The sequence below is a fragment of the Acanthisitta chloris genome, unplaced genomic scaffold, assembly GCF_000695815.1.
Source record: "Acanthisitta chloris isolate BGI_N310 unplaced genomic scaffold, ASM69581v1 scaffold22284, whole genome shotgun sequence".
In the NCBI taxonomy this organism is placed as follows: Eukaryota; Metazoa; Chordata; class Aves; order Passeriformes; family Acanthisittidae; genus Acanthisitta; species Acanthisitta chloris.
In genome coordinates, this window is record NW_008669083.1 from 1 (window position 1) to 20659 (window position 20659).

Consider the following 20659-nt stretch of genomic DNA (forward strand, 5'->3'; position numbering starts at 1 on the left):
TGTTATTGGACATGGGGGGGGAACATTATCACCAAGGATGAGGAACAGGCTGAGGTATTAACACCTTCTTTGTCTCACTCTTTAACAGAAAAGCCAGTTATCCTCAGACCTAATGGTTCTACCCCAGCTGGTAGAGAGGGATGAAGGGTGGACTAGATCTCCTGCATTCTAGGAGAAAGTAGTTACACTGTGTCAATTATTATATTAATTATTAATGATACTAATTATTTATTACATAGTAGCTTTCTAATTTTTAAAGTACAGCCATCCAGGAGATTTTAAAATTCACAATATTCAAAGAATAACTTGTCAAAATACAGTACCTTTCCTGTCAAAAGAAGAACCCTTGTCTCTTCTGAAATGTAATTCCTGTCATTGCAGAAATCCTGTGTAAAAAAGTAAAGTAAAAATCAGTTTGTGTTTTATGTTTCAATCTTGCTCTTGTTTTCATATATACACCTGAGTGACTTCTCAACTTAGATGCTACTATCAAGTGTTACAGATAATTCATACCATGCAACCTGCTGACAAATAAATTAACCCAATAAAGACAGGTCAAATCAGAATTTTGGAGCAGATTTGTAGCAAGCACTACTGAATGACAGTATGCCATACCTGAAGTTGGGATTAACATTTTTGCTTCTTAAGTGACATGAAACCCTGGAAATGCTGTAAAACTGCCCTCCCTATCTGTTCACTTGTTTTTAATGGGAAGCCAAAAGAGAGGAAAAAAAGTGCCATTTTCTCTAAACAAGGTGAAGTTGTCACCTTTGTCACTTTATTAGTACAGTTTACACAGACCAAAACCCTGAAGCTGAATGAAGGTAGGTAGCACAGACACCAGCTCACTGCCATTTCCTAATTAAACAGGCAACCAAATTTTGCTTGGAAAAGCTGTTAGTTAACAGTCTAAGGCACTGAAAAATGTCAGCAAGTACATTCTTCAGGACAACCAAAACATCAGGTCTGGTCCAGAGAATTACATGGGTTCCACTTATACTTTTCAGAAGTGTCTCTTGGAGAGCAGAAATGCTGCTGCTGACAGCAGAGCTGTACTCACCAAGACTATTACTACTTGTACAACAAGCAAAATAGCCAATTAACTACTGACAGGGAGAAACATACAACAGGTTAACATGAAAAATGTTCCTTCTCTTTTCATCTGGTTAGCATTCTAATGCAGATACACAATCAGAACATACATACATTCAGATGCACTAAAACCAACCCAGCTGTGCATTCAGATGCACTAAAACCAACCCAGCAATACATGCTAACACATCACTACTTCAATTAGCTCTCACCTGGGTACAACCATTTCTGCCATGCATTCATAATACACAGATAGCATAGCACACAGCTGATGTTAAAAAATTAACTGATGATGATAAAAAGATGCATTTTTCCCCACTCATATTATGTTATGGAGATAACCAGCTCTCAATTATGAAAATAATTGTATTTTGTCTTATTACTTTGGAAATTAAACTAACAAATTTACCTTTTCAGGTTGTGTAAAAAATTTGGTTGGCAATACAGGGTCCTTCGGTGAATCTGCATTGCACAAAGCACTTTTGCTGTTGATCACACATAGTGCTACATCACATACTGTATAAAGTTTCTGAAGGGAAAAAGAAAAGCATGCTTTAGGAATTACTTACTGGTTTTGCAGCGTACAGAGAATGCAGTTCTTCAAAAAGTCTAAACTATGTGTTTAAATAACCACCACTAAGCTGTCCCAACTAAGGACATATTCTCTAATTACATCATTAATGTACAGTTGCCTCTCAAAACACAGAAGAGTCCTCATTTTTCATATGACAGCATTTAAAGACTAGTAATACTTCACATGCCAATGCTGTACAGTTGAAGTGCTTGTTCAATCAAATCACCATAAATGGTTTCTCACCTCTGTCAGACACTGGTAGGTTTTACAGTAGCTGCATAATACTGTATTTCCTCCCCCAACAGCAGCAGATATTTATGTCAGAAAACTAGGCAGCAGGAGTTAAAATAAGGCAAGCAGTAACAGGAACACTTACAAAAATTTTTAACTTTATTATGTATTGGAAAAGGTCAGCAAGGTTCTGAACGAATGAGATTGGCAACACGCAGACAGTGCTTGCAATTAACACACACTCTAAAACACCACAAAAACGTCTGAGCTAGTGCTGTCAGATTTCCTGCAAATCCTGCTCGTCAAGTGCTTGTGAAACCCTCAGCTCATCACCCAGCACTAATCTGAATTACATTTCTTACTTCATTGGCCTTTGGCTCATCAGGAGACTGAGCATCTCGGGTAAGCTTGATGTTTTCTGCCATCTTTTTCATGAAGGCATGGCTATTGTTCTCATTCTTTGTCATTAAAACTTCAAGCATGAACCACAGGCACCTGAAAATCCATAAAACCACAGGCAATTACATTCCAGCTTTTTACTGCAGCTCCCACATACAGCAAAGTACCTAATATTTTTCACGGCTCTATCAGCTTTTACTTAAGAAACCACATTCCCTTCGAAGATATAAACATATCATCCAAAGGTGTAAACACAGTCTAGACCTTTAACACACAGAGTTTTAATTGCACTGCTTAGAGTAAATCTGCCAAATTACTGTGATTACTATAGCTGTAAACACTGCCCAACCAATCAACACTTTTCTCCCTCAAATATGAATAAAACCAAGAATTCTGGTGCTAACATCACCCAAATTCAATTCCATAATCATTACCTTGGGCACTATGTCCCTATCCAAACTGTACCATGCCCACACTCAAAACAGGCTTAAACAAATCACACTGCTGCTAGACAGTTACCCACACTAGGTGAGTTTGATACTGCAATTCAAATAGGAGAGGAGATCCAAAACAAGTCAGATTCTTGCTCATGTTCCATATGGGAGAAACAAATTCTCCCAGATAGACATAATGGAATTAGCTTTCTCAGGTTTCTTTCTTTAAATCTAGTTTATTTACAGTGATAATACATCATATTTTGACTAAAAGTTTCTTGTAAAAATTTTTCTATTATGATACAAAGCACAACTGGTCCATCTACACTATCATTCACTCTCAAGTTCCAGAGCTGCATGTGGCTAGAGGGTCAACAACAGTCACCATACAGTAAAATAATACTTAGTTGGGGAAGACATATGGGCAGTTCTGAGAAATGCAGGCTTGGCCGTTTGCTAATTTAATTCTGAAGCGTTGGAAGAGATATTATCATGTAGAAAGGCTAATAAAAAACTAGAAAAACAGCATGACTGAGTATTAGAACTCCCTGTCCACAAAACCTCCTATTTTTTAACTGATATAAAGTGTAATTCAAGAGATGAAGGAAGATTTCTCTCAAAAACTCAAAACCAGTTGTGCTCCATCAAAACATTTCAGGAGTTACTTGGTGTTTAAAAAACAAGTCTATATTCTGACTTGCATGCAAGAGCTACAAAGGCTGTAATAACTCAATCTGTTAGATACTTCACATCCATCTAGTCACTATTCTCAATGACTTAACTAGGATGAGTATCACATTGACCCCTTAACATGCTATGACACTGTGCTAAAATTGAAAAAACCAACCCCAAACATACCTCTGCAGGACAAGCTTAAAAAACTAACAGTAAGTATGACAGATTATGGTTAAAGAACTTGCTAAATGTGTATTTCCTTTAGGTGACTGCATTTAGGCCATGAAAACTAACACAAACCCTGGAGACAGCTACAACACACACTGCCAAGTCTGTTTTTCCAAGTTTGCAAGCATCTATATTAACACTTTCAAATGAACACTACAACTCTCAGAACTGTTGAAAGAAACACATTAAATGGAAAAGCTTTTTCTCATGGATCTCAGGAAACTCTTCAGAGAAGTATTCCTGCCAAAATTCCCGGACAGAGTATTTCTTTGTTTGGAGCAGTCCTCTCTGGCTAGTTCAGCCAGCCTGTGACAAGCACGAAGGAGGGAATTTGACAACAAAGGAAAGCTATACAAGGGACACCCAAAAAAGCTCTGTGCACTAGAAAAGGACTTCTCAAAGAAAGTACTAACAAGTGCAAATCAGAACTTGTTGCATGCGTTTTGGATAAAGTACATGCTGGAGGATGTTTTCAGATGTTGCCAGGAACAGGGAGTCCTGGCACAAGATGCAGACTTCATCATTAGGTAAAAAAATCTTCAGTGACTTCAGGTCTTACCAGGCGTGAATCAGTAACTCTGATTCTTTCTTTCTTTAAATGAAAAAGCTTATTTTTTTCTGATTTCTGACTCAGACTGTCACAGGTGAAGGTGAATAAAGAATTGTGCCACAAATGAACTGCTCTTCTGGTGACACAGATTGTAGTATGTGGTTGTACACACCTTTCTAACACCAAAACAACATAGTTCATTTCCACCAAAAATAAAGACAAGAAAAACCCAAAACACTAAAACCAAAGCTGTGCAGGGGGAGACAGACAACCTGCTTTAACCGTTTTCTAAAAAGGGTTAAAATTTAACTATTTTAAAAATTCATTACAAGACATAAGGAAAATAGAAATTATAATTAAGGTATAAAATACTATTTGAGGCATACAAGAAGGTCTGAAACTGGAAAACAGCAACAACAAGCATCTGTATGACAGGATTGTGTACAATAATCTGTGCTGAATGCATTAAGAAACACTAAGCCTGCAAGGCTGATGTATAGGGCAAATAGTAAATCAGCAGCAAACTTAGAATGAATTGTAGCAGGTTTGCATAGGAAGGGGGAAAAATTGTTTTCAGTAAGGCAGGACTCAGACCCAGCATCAGTGGCATTATGTTTTCAAGTCTTGCAGAAACTCTCTATTTTATAAGTTCCAAAATATTTGATCTGATGTTACTTGACATCTTTTAAGCATGTTGGGGAATTATACAGATATTCCTAGGCACAAAACATGACTAAATTCATTACTTACTGTAAAAGAAGCCTAGATAACTCACTAATTCAGCAGACTACACTATGACCTCCAGGCCACCAATTTAGGTTGCTAAGCAGTCACTGACACCATCTTCCCTTGGTAGAAGTGTTCCATGTTTCCAAGATCATTGTTTTACAAGACACTGTTCATAAAACTAGGATTTCCTCTTCCTAATCATTTTTTCCAAGCACAGAAAAAAAAGTCAGCGTAACAATTCTGGAATCATTTGACACTTACTCTTTGACATCGCGAAGTTGATCAACATCCTGAGGTTTTGTGAAATCTGGATCATGTGCCAGTAAGTGAATCATATAGGGTACCACATATTCAGGCAGCAAGGACAGCAATTTTTCTACAGTAACAACAACAACAACAAAAAATTGCCTCTGTATTAGACACATACACAGGCATTGTGAGAAAAGCTTTTTCAAAGTACCACAAATCCAAGTAAAATCTTTACTTGCATTTTCTTCCTACAAATTTTACTTCTAATGAATCATTAAAAAAAAAAATGAACAAGTTTTACTACTACAAAACTACTTGGTCTTGCTTCAGGTCATAAAGCCTAAAATATTGTAGAACAAAACTTTATTTTTTTCAGCGAAACAAGTCTAACCATAACAACATTCTATTGTACGTGTATAATTCTTAGCAACGTACACAGAAACACTTGATGGTTTATGCTAATGCTGAACTAAGGAAATTCAGATTTGAATGTCTCTAATATAAAGATAAAACAAATTAAACTTATCCAGTGTTTCTTTACAAAGGCCAATTGCTTAACTCCTTCCAGTTTAGTATTTGACTACTGTACACAAACACTAACCGTTAGCCATAGGATTCTGCTTAATATATTCTCTTCGTATGCTGATGTTTTTGAGCAAGCACTGTCTGGCATGTGCTCTTCTCTCCTTCACAGGGTCTTTGGCACACAAAGCAAAGATTGCCATATATTCCAAAGGGAGCAGTAATTTCACAAGCGCCTTATGCAGTTTCTGGGCAAATATCTGCCTCACTTGGTAGCACTCATCCTACAGGAACACGAAATATAAAAGTGCAACCATCAAAACCTTGGTCTTAACAACAAGAAAGGCACATTCAAGGTGGAATTATAAGGGGGCATTTTAAAAACACGCAACACAACAGGTGCAGCACAAAAAATATCTGAAACTTCAGTAACTCTTGAAAGCTGCAGTGAGGAACAGAACATACTCAGTGCAGCCACTACAAAAGCTCAGACATAAGAACTCTGAACTCAAGAGTCACTTCAACTCAAATGCAGTTACTTACATTAATGACAAGTGCACAGAGCTGGAACTGTTCTGGTGTAATTATTTCATGGTAACAGGGTTCCTGTGCAAGCTTCATTATTGCACTACCAGCAGCTAATCGCAGTCGAGACATATCTGATTTACTATACAAACATGAGAAAAAGAAAAAGAACAAACCACAACTCACCACGACTATCCTTAAATTGCCTACATGGCACAATTTCTTCTTTTTCTGAGATCAATGAGCAATTAAGGCTTTTCCCTGTCAAGCTTAATTAACACTTAATTTGTGAAAATAAGGTGTTCGACTTTCCCTGCAAATAAAACCCTAATTGCAGTAAAATAGTGAAATGAGAGGAGTCAAGTTTCTTGTTTTCCTATCACTGTCTAAATGAAAGTAACACTTTTCCAACAGATTTTCTCCTTCCTTCCTTTACCCTCAGAAGAAAGATGAGGTGCAAAGTTACCTCGTGGTTGGAATGAAGAAGCTCCACCCAAGATCACCAACTCCCAAGCATGTTAAATCTTACCAATTGTTTTCAAAGACATTCCTGCAGGTATTTTACTCTCTAGACCATTTTAATATCAAGACACTTACAGGGTTCTGAGTTCAATTATTAGTATATTACAAAAAACAGCAAGTATCAAGCATATTTTTATACTTCCATTTCACTCCTAATATTAAAGCTCTGATCAGATCTGTTTTCCATCACACCATTAGACAATGTGGTGCTGACTTGAACAATCCAAAAGCACTCCAAAAGTACCAATATTCTTTGAAATTTGGAAGCCCAAAAAGAACAAGATCTGACCTGATTCGCTTCTGTTCTGTCAAGTCTCCTTCGCTGACGAGCATCGCTGATAACAACCGGAGTGTGGAGTTTGCAGATTTTGACTGGTTGTTCTTCATCCCCAACAACCAGCGCACCAGAAGTTTAATTGCTTGCACCTATCAAACACAAACAAATCAACAACAAACTTACTGCCCAAAGCTGAGAATGCATTAAAACCTACTGCTGTCAAATGGCAATTTCCATGACTCCAGTTTGTCAGAGCTGATGCATTTTACAAGGGACAGAATTCAGCAGTGAATATTCAGAGAGTAAGGAGGAAGAGGCAGTCTGTGACCTCAGGACATTTCAGCTATGGTTCAGGGTTTTCACATACTTCCATCTAGAGGATGCAGGATTCTTGCTACATGATTAAAAATAAGAGCCACTACATAAACGTTTCTAGAAATGGCCATAATTAGACTCACATTCATCAGGATCTCAATTTATTTCAAATCTGTTTACAAGTCAGTAAAGTCAAGTTACCTTTCTTGTAAGGAAAACTACGACTTTTGAATCTGCTCATTTTCTCCACAATGAGCATAATTAATATTAGTGACAAACAAAATGTGTGTTTTCCAGCAGTTCTATAACTGTGTATAATCCACAAAAACAACACATATTGTAATGAGACTAATTACTCTCTATTCCATCACTACCTACAGCAAAACTTGGAAAAAGTTACTTTTTTACTGCAGATATACATCTTATTACTGACAGCTGATCACTCACCTTTGCTAGTACTTCTGGAGAGACTTCTTCATCTGGAGACCACAATTTTCCATTTTTCTCACCTGTTGACTATAGACATTCATGTAAGTTTACGAACTGGTCCAACCCATACAAAAAATGCAAAGGTAAAAGTGGAAAGAAGTCACAGACTAGGCTTTCTTTCACAAGATGATATTTTATAATGCAATTATCACTGCACTAGCCATTTATAGACTATTACTTTATTGACTCATTTAACAAAAATCTCTATTCCTCACGGACTTAGTAACAGGCAAACAGCACAGTAAGCACTTACCAAAAAAAGCAAATCTTACCCTGTCATTCATTAGGAGATCTTTCACAATGAAATTTGCAACAACAGATTTCATTGGAGAAGCAAACTGGTCTGGAGCCAACATAGAAATATGGCCCAAAGAGACCAAGGGAGTTATAAGTTGTTCTGGTACATCAGCATTCAAACTTCTACTAAGAGGCTGAGGAAGGAAAAAGAAGAAAAACTAAATTAAAAATTCATCTTTACCTACGTATGCGAGTATGTCTAAAGATCATTTATGTTCCTGCTAGATTGCTGATGAGTTTCACATTTTTTCCAGAAGAATTAAGAAAGTTAGCAAATCAAAACTGAGGAAGAATACGATTTCCTAATCAACAGACTAACCAAAAATCTCACATGAGGTAAGAGCAAAAAAAATTCTCTATTCTCTTCCTGTTTCAACTGTGAAACACATTCAAACCTGGGAGTCATGTGAAAAAAACCTGACTCAATTCTGTTCAGGAGCTGTGAAAAACTGATGATCACTGCCAAAGGCAGAAAACAGCAGCAAAAAACCCTTAGAATCCACCAGGGACATTTCCCTTCCAGGTAAGAGTCACTGAGACAATTCCATGCTGTGGTATCACCCCACACCATCGCATCAGATTCTGGGATTAGGGAAGGAACATGAACTCTCACAGAAGTCTAAGCAGAGATCAAACTCTGCAAGCTTAATTCAAAGCTTTTCACACTTCTGAATTATGCATAGGCTCAAAGACAGCCAAGATTAAGAACCTAAGGAATTTTACAATTGCAGGCTAATAATGTTGTTATTTAAGAGACTACAGTGAAAAGTAATAACCTCTCTGCTCCATATAAGATGACTTTTTGCTTTACAACTTGTCTAAGCAAGCTGCAAGCTAATATCTGAGCTTACAGTCAACTTGTTCTGCACCAACTTCCTCAGTGAGGAAAGGCTGTATGTGCAAAGACCTTAAAGCACAGTAATTTAATACAGCTGGAAAGTAGAGAATGTTACCTCTCATTTAGTATCTGCTAAATGTGTCCCCATAGATTTGCTGTGGCTCATTCCAGGATATTTAGCTTACCTTCCCCAAACTTCTCCCATGTGGACAGGGCACCAGAACATTACAAAATCATAACTTATAGACACAAACATGAATAACTTGCTCTTGTAAAATTAATGACTTATCTCAACTACCACGCACTTGTAGCCTTCCTGACCTCATAAACTGTTATCTAATAAACACTAGGAATGAATGTTAATTACTAGTATCAATTAACAACAGAAACAAATCTTGAAAACAAAAAAGTAAGACATACCTCAAAGATCTGTGCAAGTTGCACTTCTTTATTTGAAAATATGGCATGTATACAGTGAACAGCTTGTTTTGCCTGATGAGGAGTGCCTCTCTTTGCTTTCTGATGCAAAATTGGAATTAGTGTTCTGTGAACATTAAACAGAATACTTCAAAATGCAATTTGCAATTTATAAAAAAAATAAGTATCTTCACATATACAAATCTATCCTCACTGTCTTATAAATCAAGCATTCCTTTGAAATCTGTTCAGGAAAAATCACAGCCATATAATAAATGCAAGATGGAATTCTATTTAGCAATACTTGTTGAAGATCTGACTGTACACACAAGCAGAAAATAGCCCACAGGAAAAATAATCAAACATGAAAGAAAATGATCTAAATAAGCCTGTTTAGGTGGCCAAATATTGAGTGGGGGGGACCTGACACATTCAGCTAGGGTAAGGTCCTGGGCTTGTTATCCAAGCCTGGAAGAAACTGGGTTGAAGAAAATCTGTGAAAGCCAGGAATAATGTCATTAAACATCAGTGTGTTTACAGGCCTTTAACGTTGTAACTCTGGTCTTTAAACACAGTACCCAAGCAAATAACTGCTTCCTTATGAGCTTTTGCATTTGAATCCCCTGAAATGTCTCTGCTCATCAGAGGCCACCAAACCAAAGAGCAGCACAGAATCCACTCCAGAGACCAGGTGCAGGTTGTTCAGACTGTTCAGCTTCACTCCCTAGCAAATGCTGGATGGCAGGCCTGTCTCCTCAGAGGTTATCAGCTGAGACACTGCTGAGGTTTACCAGCAACTCACCCAGCAACTGACACGGAAAACCAAAACTGCCTAGAAAGAGTCTGACACACAAACACCTAAAATAACAATTCCCTGCCTTCTGAAAAAGCCCTGTAACAAGACAGCATTCAGTACATGGATTATTTAGTGGCCAGCATTCACTGACACATTCTACACAACCACAATCAACAACAAGAGGTGAAAGAGCAGCTCGCATGGTTCAAAGAATCAACCCTCAAACATTCTCCTCAAAACCCACACAAAATCCAAAACCAAAAAACCTCCAGGAACATGTTAACAGTATCCTCAAGCAGGAGACTACCTCTTTGCAAACCTGCTAAGGTCCCAAAAATTGGATTAAGAACCAAAACAACAAAGAATTCAGTAAAACCTACAGTTAAAATAAGCTTCAATGCCTAACCTACAATTTTCATGGTGTGAGTACATATTCATTAGAGGATCTTTGCCAAGCCTCAGTGCTGCAGTTACAAACCAACTGACAGAAACCTGCAGAAGGTGAAACCTCACGTGTTGACATGCACCTTTACAAGTGGCCAATGCTTCCATTGGACTCCAGAGTCATAAGGCAGTCCTTGTCCATGAGCTGCTGTACAAACCTATTCTATTTCGACACAAGGAAGAACTTGGGCTAGTGCTGGTGAACAAGGAGAGCAAGCAGCCTGCTCACAGAAGCAGTCAAAAAAACCCTGAACAGGTCACTTGAAACAAACTATGTTGATGATTAGATCAAATCTTTCATTTATGATAAATATTTCTCAACATATGAAATCTGGAACACCTACTTGTCCTCAGACCTCTTTTTCTTTGTGTCAGTGTAAACACTGACAAGGCTTTTGACTTTCACAATGCTAACCTGACTTGTCTGCAAACCATGCCAAGGGCTAGACCTCTGACAGTTGTATTTTTAAGTTATTTGAGACTTACAGCTTACACTCCACCAATACCTGCACCTAAGGCATGAAGTCAAAAGCAATGTCAGCAATACCACTCCTCTGAGAGGACATGATACAGCCCAGCAATACACAGTCTTCATTAAAATTCTGGTAGGGAACTGTACTGACAATGGGGACTGCGAGTCTTCATTAAAATCCTGGGAGGGAACTGTACTGACAATGGGGACTGCTTGGGTATTCTTTCTCTTCACCCCCAGAAACGTCTTAAAAGGCATCTCATACATCAATTTGTAATATTTTTCTTTTGCCCAAAATTTGATCCACATTTGTAAGAATCATTGAGGTTGCACTTTTAATTCACTGAGAACTTATCAGTGCCCTGATCCACATTTGTAAGAATCACTGAGGTTGCACCTTTAATTCACTGAGAACTTATCAGTGCCACTGGTATGTGCTTTAGTATAGCAATATCAGAGATGCTATTTCAATATATGAGAACTTGCAACCTGTCATTTATAATCTGGATAAGTTAGTTAATAACAGGCTAATTTTAAGGTTTTAGATGATACCCACAAGGTTTTTAATAGTCTGTGAATACCTAGTAGATTATGCAGCTTTAATCAGCAGCCATAGCAGGAATTGTATAATGACAACTTACAGACAGCCAATTATTCTTTGTTAGAAATTCATGCTGGCTTTTGGATCTTGTTTCCCAACTTCTTTCGTAACAAACAGAACTGTTAACCATCAGAATTTATATCAGCCTTCCTTACAAAGATATAAAAATTGTGTGAAGGACAGATATGAGAAGAAATTATGCCAAGGAATTAGATCTTTGCTGTATTTTTGCTGTTGCTTATTTTGTAACCTGGAAAGCTTGCTATGCACTGGTTTTAATGTGTCTATTATAAGAAGATTTTTAAGAAGTACCTAACATGTTCAATCAATACATAAAAACTGCGAGAACAAAATGTAAAAATGGAGAGACAGAAAGATACTGAATGGAAACAAAATGATGGAAGAGAAGTTGCTCATACTTAAAAGGCTAAAAAGTAATTTCAGGGGCAACATATTAAAAAAAAACTATCAAGAGGCAAAATTCCAGATATGAGAAGCAGCAGGTAAAGGAATACTCACGATCTTATCTGTGGCAAGTCTGTTTCTATTTTGTGACCCGTGTTTCTAAAGATCTGTATGGCTGCCTCAGCTACCTTGTCATCTTCCATCCTGAGGCACTGCAGCAGAGACTCATAGGTCTCTGCAGAGTGGAACGAGGTAGGATGTGTAAAGGACAGAACCTGCAGATACACATTAAAACAAAGGTATATTTACTCAAGAGAGATGAATTATCAGAAAAACAAAATGAAGGCTGTTTATAAGTATGAGCATTGCCAGCAACATAAATAGCTGTTACATGCTCATGTGAAATTATTACATTCACTAACTGCATTTTGGAGAATGCAAATTTCCAAGTAAATTCATCTATGCTTGGTTCTTCAGGTCCTCCTCTCCTCCAAATAGTTTATAAGATACTAGAGTGCTTGAATATATAAATATACATCTTAAAATGAACACTTATTCAAGATTGTTTATAGATTCCAATCTACTTAAGAATGCTTCAATGCAATTTAAGTGAACTGAAATTTTAATTTCTCCAGAATCTATAGTCTCTGAGCAGAAAAGAAACCAAGATACCGATTAACAAAACATGAGCTACTGTCCTTTTAATCAAAAGCTAATGAAATATAACACATTCTGTTAAAGAGGAGAAATATCAATAAGTATGCAGAAATTCAAGGCAGGACAAGAGAGAACAAAAGGTTATCGCAAAGCAAAACTGTATTAAGCATAGTAAAATTCAGGTAACATAAGGCAGGGAGAACAAAGAAATGATGCATCTATTTTGTGTATTCTTAGGGTTTATCTTAGCTTGGTTTCTCTGATCAGAGTTGCCTACTTGCATGAGTATTAAGGTGTGAAATAACATTCTCCATGTCACAGCAACGAAGTCTTCAACCTTGGCAGATTTCTTTTCCAAGCAACATTTGCAGACAAACAATACTTCTTTGCATACTTCTGTATTACTATTTCTACCATGGCTGCCATTCCCAAATTTGGTGTCACATGTTTCCAAAAACTCCACCTCGTTCAGTCACACGTTTGAAATGTCTCACTTCAATTATGTAACCTTCCCCTCCATTCCCTCCTGTGTTTTATCCTCCCCTTTGTAACATTCAAAATAGTCTCATTACTGAAGGTACAAATCCATCACAGATGTTTTCCAGGTATTTCAATTCCTTCTTTCTCCCCCTGCCACTTCTCAGCTCCTATTTTTCCTCTACGCAACTTGGCTCTTGAGCTCACTGCTTGATTTCCTTCCAGTGTCATATAGGCCTCAAAGAAGGTGCCTCTCCCAGTTTCCCCATTTCTCTTCCTCTCACTTTACCTCTGCACCTTTTTCCATATGACTGCCCTAAGCAGAAACCAATTTCTGCTTTAACATGCACATTTCAACTCTTGTCACCCTTTGGAAAACATGCTTCTTCCAATAAACCATCTCTTGCATTATTCTGGTTTTCAAGTGAGTATTAATAACCAAATAGCTTCATACATTAAAAAAGTAATTACCTAAACCATAACCATTAAAACCATGCTAACATTATTTCATTAGTCATACCACTTTTGTCCCTTCCATTATAAATTCAACCTGCATTTATGTACATTACCTTGAGAAGTTCAAGCCCTGCACGAATAGCAGTATCAGGACTTACACCCTCCTCTTCATCATCAGCTGTCCCCTCTATGGATTTATTCATCAGTTTTACTAGTGCACTGAAATAAGAGACACAAAAAGAAAACAAACATGACAATGTACAACCTTAAAGGTTGGAGACATGCAAGATTACTTGGTTTTAACAATAAATTAAGGGAAGGCAATAGTGCTTTGGGGTGTTGCTGTTTGGTTTTTGTTATTTTTATTTAAGTTATTCCATTATTCCTTTTCATTCTGATTTCACTTTCTGATAAATTAATTCTGTAGGAAAAAATTCCAAGCCCTCCCCCTCAAAAAAAAATCCAACAGAAAAAAACCCCCACCATGCAGGTGGCATTAGACCAACACACAGTTGCATGAGTTTCAGAATGTAATTAGGTTGCCAGACAAGTCTCAAAAGAAATCAAAACATTCTCTTACACAATTCCACAAAAGCTAATTAATTCACATGCTATGTGGAAGACTGTGTTGCAGTTAACTGTGTGAAAGTTCTGCTCATGGTTTTCACCTGAAGCCCCACAAAGAGCAGTTTCATTGTGAACAACTTGATTTTTTAAATCATTTGCAGACAGCACTGAAACCAAAACAGTTGCATCCCTCTGTTTGCTGGAGAAGAATACATCTACATAATTTAATTTTTTCTAAAAATGAAAAACAAAGGACATTTAGTGCTAGGATAGACTAATCTAAAACCCAATAAAATATTTTTACAAATTTTTTTCATTCCCATCATCTTTACGATCATTCATGAGTCAATTGTTGATGATCTTTCAAACTTACCTAATGGCTTCTGAGTCAATATGTACAGGGGCAATTCTTTCCAAAAGAAATTTGACCATTTCCAGAAAAGGATTTGTTGGCTGCTTAGGATTTGCAAGTTTCCGGGCTATCTCCCTCTGCAAGAATGTCAGACAGTAAAATGAGTGTAATTTTTCTTTTTGTTACTTCTTACACATCTTATAGTCCCTTCATTTTACCACAGAGGTTGTCTATACAATCAGTGACACATATTTTAAGGGGGGTTGTTATCTCCAAATCTTTATCATCTTATATTGGAAGCAGGTATACTTTACCGAACTATTTAAATAGGTTTCTAGTTAAGAGTTTACTTTACTTTGGGACAACAACAAAAAAGAAATACATGCTGGTTGGCAGAATCTGGAAAAGTCCAATTTAATATTAAGGTGTGTATTTTCATTGAAAAGGTTAAATAAGATGAGAAAAACTGATCTCAAAGGAACAGTCTAAGATGAAAAATAAATTAACATGCAGATAGTGTAACATTTGGCTTGTTGGTACTCAGAAGTTGCACCAGTGTGAGAAGACAGTTTAGGAACCCTACCACAAAAAAACACAATGGAAATAAGAGCATTTCAAAGTAATAAATTAGTCTTTTGGATTTTATGCGTGATAATCTCAGGAAGGAATAAAGCTAATGTTTCCTTAGGAAGCAAGATAATGATCATAAATGATCTTTTCCATAATCTCTACAGGTTAACCAAAAAGGAATTTTATGAAAAATGGAAACATGCAAAACCCATGTTTAGGACAAAAAGAGACCATTAATTCCAAGTAACAATTTTAATCACAAATACTGAAGGTATAAAAGTTTGCTTTTCCATTTCCTTACCACACAGACATCTGCCTGTTTACAAGAACATGTTGGGCTAATTAACAGTTCAAGCTGCGACCGAAGTTTCTCATCATCACCCAGAACCTGATTGAATTTCTTCACAAAATCTTGTGCTTTTCCAGGATCTGGAAGGTTTTCTGTATGATTAAACACAATTTAAAATAAGATCAATTAGCCACTTCAGTATGCAAATATTCACAGAAATATAGTCTCCAGGAATGCTGTAGTAACAGTTTAGGTAAGATATTAACACTTACTTGCTATGGTCATCAGCTTCCCAAACATGGCAGCACTGTTTGCTTCTGACTGAGGACAACAGCAAAAACAAACAAACAAATCAGCAATATCTCCTTTATAAATTGCACCTTTAAGCTGATCTGTTAGCTCTTCTGCAGCACTACTTTCTACTCTGGAATCTTATGGTTTTGTTTCAAGAACAGATACCAGAATAGTGTAACAGTATCATTAGCAGATACTAGACACAGAAGAAGGGGGAAAATCTTCCTGTGATATCAAACAACTGCAAAAATACACTAATTTGCATAACAGATCAAAATCAATTGTTGGAAAAAACCCCAATCCTCCCAAATAAACAATTCCCCCAAGGCCCACACCAAAACTCCAAAGCAATGCCCTTTTATATAAATTTCTACTGGTTTGAAGATATGCTTATAAGTAAAACTCTCGTTAAATTCTAGTTAAAACCTTGTGTTTTCTAACAAAGAAATTATTGTTTTATGTTACAACACATTCCATTCTCAAAATATGCTATAAACTGAGAAAGAAAAAAAGCCTGCCAAAAGCAAAAAAAACCCTGAAAATTTTTACAACTTTTTTCCAAAATTATTGAGCAGTAATGTAAAATAATAATCAGCATGAAGAGGTTATACACCTTTAAGCATTACTGAAAGCAACTTTACTCAATGAGAATGGAATGTTGTCTACATGTGGCAATCAACAGAATAATGAAGTCACACTGCACATAATATAGTATTAATGAATAATATAGAATTAACCCCCCCAGGAAATTGGTCAAAAGGGTCCTCTGGATGAAGTGTAAGGATTTCCCAAACCGTACAGTGGGCTGCTTATGCAAATCCAGCAATTCTCGTACGTGACTCCTTAGCATGTTCTGGCACTTCCACATCTCATTCAGTGCTCTGCAGAAATGGAAAACCAGAAAAGTTACCAATTCATTCACGACAAGAACATGCTGGATGTACCAATAACCAAGACTGCGTTTTTATCTTACAAGTGCAACATCTGCTAGGTACAATCAAACCCTACAGTATTAAAAATAACTGTTCCAAACAAGGTGGAATTGATCTTATATTTTTACAGAACATCAACTCCCTCGTTCTTCTTGGAACATTTTCACATATGCAGGATGGCCACAGTATGTCTTACAACCACCCAAATGAAAAACAGGCCACACTCAACCAGAATACAGTTAGGAATATCTTCATCATGGTCCCTAACAGAGTGCAAATCTAGAAGCCATGACATGCATACTTTGAACTCTGCATTGTTCTCATTTGCTGGAAAGGAATGGACAAACCCACTCATCTCAAACATCAAGGGATCTGTCTATGGAATGCAGAGTTTGTATATAAATGGCAAATGTTTTGAAATACTACTTGCAAATAATGCTAAGCATCCATTACTTATACTTTTACTTATATGTTGGCAATACAAATTATATGATAGAGAGGTTAGAGACACCTGAGAAGGTAAGTATTTGCTGAATACAAACTATACTCACTTGACAGCATTTGGATCCAAGCTAGCATACAAATAGTATAAACACTTCATTCTCTCCTCTGTTTCCAAATTGTGTGGAACGAGATACTGAGCAAAGATTTTCTCTACCAGCAATCTGTAGAATAAGAAAAATAGTACATGTCCAAAAGTGGTGATATCTCTCAGACAAGCTGAAAAAGCAAGAAATATCAGAAATCACTGAAACCAGAGCCATTCACTGCTGCTTTTTATCCTCTTTTCCCTCATTATGGAAGGAAAATAGGCCAGAGTCAGCTAATGTTGACCTATGCTGATGTGTTTAAAGGACATGACACACTCTTGCTTAAAAGAGGATAGCATTTCTACAGCTCTTCAAGTGCAAAAACTTTAAAATTCCACCAATGGTAACACTGAAATGTATTTCTCCCTCCACTGTCTCTCAGACAAGCTGAAAAAGCAAGAAATATCAGAAATCACTGAAACCAGAGCCATTCACTGCTGCTTTTTATCTTCTTTTCCCTCATTATGGAAGGAAAATAGGCCAGAGTCAGCTAATGTTGACCTATGCTGATGTGTTTAAAGGACAGGACAGACTCTGGCTTAAAAGAGGATAGCATTTCTACAGCTCTTCAAGTGCAAAAACTTTAAAATTCCACCAATGGTAACACTGAAATGTATTTCTCCCTCCACTGAGATCAGGAAACAGTAACACTGAAATATATTTCTCCCTCCACTGAGATCAGGAAATCAACCCAATGGTGTGCATGAGCAAGAAGTTAATTGCCAGCCTGAAAAACTAATAGAATCTGAATTAAAATTCAGGGTACCAATGAGCAAGAAGTTAATTGTCAGCCTGAAAAACTAGTAGAATCTGAATTAAAATTCAGGGTACCAAACTAAACTAGAGGAACACTAAAAGTCAAGCCACCAATCTTTCAGTGTGGATACCCAGAAAACAAACAGCACACAATTCATGCCTACTCATGAAAAGACTAGTTTCAATAGCTTAATCAGACTTTCAGAAGAAATCACGTCAGAGAAAGGAACTCAGCTTTGATGACACACTCTTTGGTTAAAATTCCTTGCCTCATTTCCGTCAGTGTTTTGCATTTTCCGTGGGCAGGAATACAGAAAACATCTGCCCCATTCACTATGTAACTTTGATTCATTCCCTGCTCACTATCAAACCTGTGCACTGACAGCAGGACATGAACATGCTAGAAAAAGCACAAACCTCTCAATGCAAATTAAAGTATATTTTTATGCACACACATACGCTGAATTAGCTTTGTATAAATTATATGAAGATTTCCTGATTTTTCATTATTTGATACTTCCATCTCAGCAGACTTTCAAGTGTGACTTCTGCGTGTTCCATCTGATAACCATGCATTTCTTCTGGGGTTTTTTTTAATTAAAAAAAAAGGTGGCAGCTAATCAAATATGTAACTCTGGCCCACTTACCATTGGCCAGATGAACAAAGCAAGAGCTTTCACCCCTGCAGTAGTTAAAAATTCACTATCATACCTGGCAATTGAAGGAGGCTATTATCCCATTCAGACTAGTCACCAAGATAACAAAACACACTGAGGTAGCAGACTGTATAAACAAGGTGCTAAGAAACACTACAAAGAAATTTTTGTGTCTGCTGTATTAAAAAATCGAGGCTAAAATTCTACCTTTGCATGATCTCAAAATGTGGCTCTCCTTGTGAAAGACAATTTATAGTGACAGTTGAAAACTCTCTTCCAAATCCTTGGCCAAAATACTTTTGTCAACACCAAAGTGGTATTTCAAAAGTTAAAAGGTCTGAGTGACAAACCAGGGAAGATAATAGTGGAAGCACCCCTCGTATGTTTTCAGCTTTTTTTCCACTTAAAGGCCCATTTCGCCACAGCATACCAGAATGAGAGGTCTGTGCATGCACAACACTCACAGGTCATGACTTTTAACATGCTGTAAGGCAGACAAGAACTGGGCACAGTAAAAGCAATTTTTTTCTACATAGTAGTTAATGAAAATCTCGTCCTGTCACAGATCAAGTTCCATCAGTAAATAAAATAAATCCACGAAGAGATAATGCAACCACCCTGAATATATAACTACATGTCTTAATGATCATTAAATACATCATACATAAACCCACAAATACAGAATGATATATAACAGCTCTCCCAAGATAAGCACAGATTTTCAGGGTGTCTCTTATCACCACGCAATTAAAATTAGGAAGGCTTAGGTTGACTCACTTGTCATCAATGCTATTTTGATAATATATGTGCAAAAGTTTATCCTTTATCCAGCTCACTTTCTCTGCAGCATCTTTTCCAGCCTCAGCATGGAGACAGTACTTCTTGTATAGCTGGGCAAGACCCATCATAGCTTCTTTTCTTACTCGCCACTTGAGGGGAAAGAAATGAAAAGAAGGTGGGGAAGTGGTTTTGGTAAATAAATATCAAACATACACAAAATGCAGGAAACATGGAAAAGCATGAAAGACAAAACAGCCACTTTATCTCCTATATTTAGACACTTCAAAAGCTGAAAAATGCTGTTTAGAGCCTCTAAATTAAAATTTGCAAAGCCTACATAAGGAGTCTCTTCCCTGTACTATGCAGATTAAGTATTGTCAGTACAGAGGAATCCACTACTCCTCTGTGCTGAGCAAAGAAAATCTGGGAGCTAGCCAGCAGAAAAACGTTAAGCACAGCTTAACATGTATGACTGAGTAAGTGCCCCCTTGAACCAGGATTTGGAAGGCTTATCTATCCAGAGACAGGCAGTCTTCCTTCTTTCCATGCCTCACACTGTATTATAGCAGTGAAGAAAAACAAGAATCTGTTCCTATGGCTCCTCTCCATACTTTTTGACTTCAATCTGAAGGGCCTAAGTCTGTAGACCATAAAGGAGAAACAGGAATGGAAGTCAGCTGCCAAAACTCTCCTCTTACCTTCTCAGGTTCTTAAGGTTGCTCCAGTATAAAGGAAAAGTACCTGAGCATTTTCAGAATGTCTCCTGAAACTAATCATTCTGAAAAGTGAAGACACTGCAAAGACCCTTGTGACAGTCCTCCAATGGAATATTCCTCAGAATAATTATTATCAAATACTGGATTGCAATTTTTAGGAAGCACCTGTTCCCAGAGTTATTCTTCGATCTGGACCAATAAAAGTGGATTTGAAAACTGCAGATGGTGGTGGTGGGGTTTGTTTGGGATTTTTTTTTGCTGCTATCATTGTACAAATGCCCATACAGAGTCAGCTAAGGATGTTTCTTAAAGATCTGTTTTTAGTCAAAACCTTTTATCCTAGAAAAGTCCTTAGGCTGTCTTTACTAATATTGTGCCAATTAGAATATGGTTGGGAGAAAAATCAAATCACTTAAATAGTATACCAGTAAGCATGACTTAGACTTTCAGTGTTTTATACAGACAAAAGGCAGAATTGAAATGACA

The 20659-nt window shown here is 37.1% G+C and overlaps 1 protein-coding gene across 1 annotated transcript in view; it reads right to left on the reverse strand.

The window, feature by feature from the left end:
- Nucleotides 1-323: 323 nt before the first annotated feature.
- The window catches only part of PDS5A (PDS5, regulator of cohesion maintenance, homolog A (S. cerevisiae)), a gene marked incomplete at its 3' end in the record, with an annotated part of 33029 nt that continues 12693 nt past the window's right edge, over nucleotides 324-20659 (reverse strand). The window contains exons 10-27 of the mRNA XM_009073190.1: nucleotides 19455-19606; nucleotides 17227-17340; nucleotides 16543-16624; nucleotides 15722-15770; nucleotides 15462-15601; nucleotides 14612-14727; nucleotides 13785-13890; nucleotides 12196-12356; nucleotides 9367-9490; nucleotides 8084-8242; nucleotides 7770-7838; nucleotides 7020-7156; nucleotides 6227-6350; nucleotides 5763-5967; nucleotides 5174-5288; nucleotides 2260-2392; nucleotides 1502-1621; nucleotides 324-386 (exon numbers count right to left, since the gene is read on the reverse strand). Of these exons, the coding sequence (XP_009071438.1) occupies nucleotides 324-386; nucleotides 1502-1621; nucleotides 2260-2392; nucleotides 5174-5288; nucleotides 5763-5967; nucleotides 6227-6350; nucleotides 7020-7156; nucleotides 7770-7838; nucleotides 8084-8242; nucleotides 9367-9490; nucleotides 12196-12356; nucleotides 13785-13890; nucleotides 14612-14727; nucleotides 15462-15601; nucleotides 15722-15770; nucleotides 16543-16624; nucleotides 17227-17340; nucleotides 19455-19606 (2169 nt within the window). The remainder of the gene's footprint in view (nucleotides 387-1501; nucleotides 1622-2259; nucleotides 2393-5173; nucleotides 5289-5762; nucleotides 5968-6226; nucleotides 6351-7019; nucleotides 7157-7769; nucleotides 7839-8083; nucleotides 8243-9366; nucleotides 9491-12195; nucleotides 12357-13784; nucleotides 13891-14611; nucleotides 14728-15461; nucleotides 15602-15721; nucleotides 15771-16542; nucleotides 16625-17226; nucleotides 17341-19454; nucleotides 19607-20659) is intronic.